A 2,773-nucleotide genomic window follows, 5' to 3' on the forward strand; every position below is an offset into this window, starting at 1 on the left:
AGAGAAAAAAAGAGAGAGAGAGAGAAAAAGAGAGAGAGACAGGAGCCCCGAGAGAGAGAGAAGAGAGAGAGAGAGGAGAAGAGAGAGAGAGAGAGAGAAGAGAGAGAGAACAGAGAGAGAAGAAGAAGCGAGAGAGAGGGAAAGAGGAGGAGAGAGAGAAGAGAGGAGAGAGAGAGAAGACGAGAGAAGAGGTGGGAAAGAAAGATGGAGAGAGAGAGAGAGAAAGAGGGGAAGAAAAGAGGACGAGAGAGAGAGAGAAGAGAGAGAGAGAGAGAGAAAGAGAGAGACGACAGAGAGAGAGAGGAGAGAGGAGAGAGAAGAGAGAGAGAAAGGAGAGAAAAAGAAGCGAGAGAGAGAATAAGAGAAGAGAAGAGACGCGAGAGAGAGCGAGCAGAGAGAGAGAAGAAACGAGAGAGAGAGAGAGATAGAGAGCGAGAGAGGGAGAAGAGGAAGAGAAGGGGACGAGAGAGAAGAGAGAGGGGAGAGAGAGGGAGGGAGGGCGGCGAAGAGAGGGGGAGAGAAGGGAAGAGAGAAGACGAGAGAGAGAGAGAGAGAGATGGGAAGCAGAGGAGAAGAGACGGGAGAGAGAGAAAGACGAGAGAGAGAGATGGGAAGAGAGAGAGAGAGAGAGAGAGAGAGAGAGGAGAGAAGAGAGAGAGAGAGAGCACGAGTAGAGAGGGAGAAGAATAGAGGGGGAGAAAGCAATCGAGTGGCGATACAGATGTCGAGTCAAAAAAAAAAGAGAGAGAGAGACAGGGAGAGAGAGGAGAAAGTTGCGTGAAGTCCTCATTTGCATATTCACAGCCGTCCGCAAGGAGAGTGAGTGCGTCTGTGTATGCCCGCGTGCGTGCGTGCGTGCGTGCGTACGTATCAGGATACAAGTATTTGCTTCCGATGCTCTCTCTTGTGCGTAATGTCTCTCTTCAGCGCTATCTCTTCCCACTCATCATAGTTTAACGTTTAAATTAACGCCAGAACAAACACTCACACGTCGGCCAAACATTCACGCGCGCGTCGGCACACGCATACAGACGACCAGGTCGCAACGCGCTCGCAGCGCCACCACACTCTACGACACGTCATCAGTATCTGCCGCGAATTGTAGTACGTCATCGGTTATGCAGCAAATTTAAAACACGTCATCACTATTACTGCAAATAACGAAACGTCATCAATATTAAAACGCGTAAAACGACACGTCACAATAAATAATCATAATTGATAATAATAAAAATATATAACAATAGCAGGAGTATATAAAAAATAAAAATAAAAATAAATAATAAAAATAATAAAACAGCACCAATGACAACATCAACAACATCAGCAATAACAACGTCAACAACAACAACAAAAACAAAACAACGACGACAACAACCATGACGATGACAGCCACAGCACGTACTCACCTCGAACTCCTTGTTCGTTCCGAAGTAGATCGGCACGAACGCCAGCCACACGATGCACGTTGTGTACATCGTGAAGCCGATGAACTTGCTCTCGTTGAAGTTCTCCGGTATCTTCCTCGTCTTCACCGCGTACACCGTGCACGTGATGATCAGCATCATCACGTAGACGAGCGACACAAGGAACGCCGAGTCCTCCATCTTGCATTTCAGAATCACCTCGACTCGACTCGGATAGAAAGGTCGCGTACGCGGCGGTTCTATGACGAGCCAGATCACCGTAGCAACGACCTGTACGGAGGTGAGTACGCTTGCTATGAGAACTTGCGAGCGTGGCGATATGTAGCCCGGTCGCTTTGCGGATTTACTCGCCGAGTCGAAGATCCGGGATATCCGGTTTGTCTTCGTCAGCAGCGCGGCGTACATCATGCAAAATCCGAAACCGACTCCGAAGCGTTGCAGTCCGCATACGCGCGGAGACGGTTTCGCTAGGAGAGCGAACGACATAAGATAACTGACAAGGATCCCTCCCAGCAGCATGTAGGATAGTTCCCTTCCCGACGCCTTCACGATCGCGGTGTCGTTGTTTCGAACAAAGATGGCGATTGTTGCTAGCGTGAGACAGACGCCGGCGATGGCGATCACCATGGGAACGATAGCGTAAACAGAGTACCACTGCATGTACTTCTGCTCAAGGCCGTAGCATCCATTCTTCGCTCCCAGCGGCCATCTTCCGTACCCGCAATCCCTACACGTTAACTCGTCTAAGAGATATTCGTACGGCGCGCATTTCTGGCAAAACCAGCAGCACGTCTCCCCCTGTTGGATCTTCTTCACTTCCCCCGGACCGCACGCGTTCGAGCATTGCGACGGTGGCGGCGCGCTGCGGCCGCGTCCGAAGTCGATGTCGTCGGCGGTGAGGTGGAGGCCTTTGTCCCAGCGGCCGACGGTGACGTAGGCGTAGTCGCCTGTCTCGTTGTCGCGCCGGAAGTTCATGATGTCGTAGCGACCTAGTCCGTCGCCACGCTCGTCGAACTGGACCTGACTTCCGCCCCAGTCTGTAAGAGAGCGAGAGAAAGAGAGGAGGGGTTAGTGATGGTGTTAGAGAGAGAGAGAAGGGGGCAGAGTTAGTGATGGTGTTAGAGAGAGAAAGGGAGAGAGAGAGAGGGAGAGGCGGAAGATATATATATATAGAGAGAGAAAGAGATGAGGGAAGAGAGAGAGGGGAAGAGTTGAACAGTTGAATCTGGATCGCGGACGTACACCCCGCCCATGTCTTAAGAGGAGGAGGGGAGAGGAGAGAGGAGAGGAGAGAGGAAGTAGAGAGAGATAGAGGAGAGAGAATGAGAAAGGCTAGAGAGAAGAGA

At 50.8% G+C, this 2,773-nt stretch overlaps 1 protein-coding gene across 1 annotated transcript; it reads right to left on the reverse strand.

The window, feature by feature from the left end:
* Nucleotides 1-1,409: 1,409 nt before the first annotated feature.
* LOC106819680 (metabotropic glutamate receptor-like) lies at nucleotides 1,410-2,464 on the reverse strand (the record flags this gene model as incomplete). The annotated part of the gene is made up of 1 exon (XM_014824279.1): nucleotides 1,410-2,464. A coding segment is annotated over one exon (1,055 nt), but the record flags the coding sequence as incomplete, so codon positions are not given.
* Between the last annotated feature and the right edge of the window lie 309 nt (nucleotides 2,465-2,773).

Source organism: Priapulus caudatus, unplaced genomic scaffold (genome assembly GCF_000485595.1).
Source record: "Priapulus caudatus unplaced genomic scaffold, Priapulus_caudatus-5.0.1 Scaffold4022, whole genome shotgun sequence".
Classification (NCBI taxonomy): Eukaryota; Metazoa; Priapulida; class Priapulimorpha; order Priapulimorphida; family Priapulidae; genus Priapulus; species Priapulus caudatus.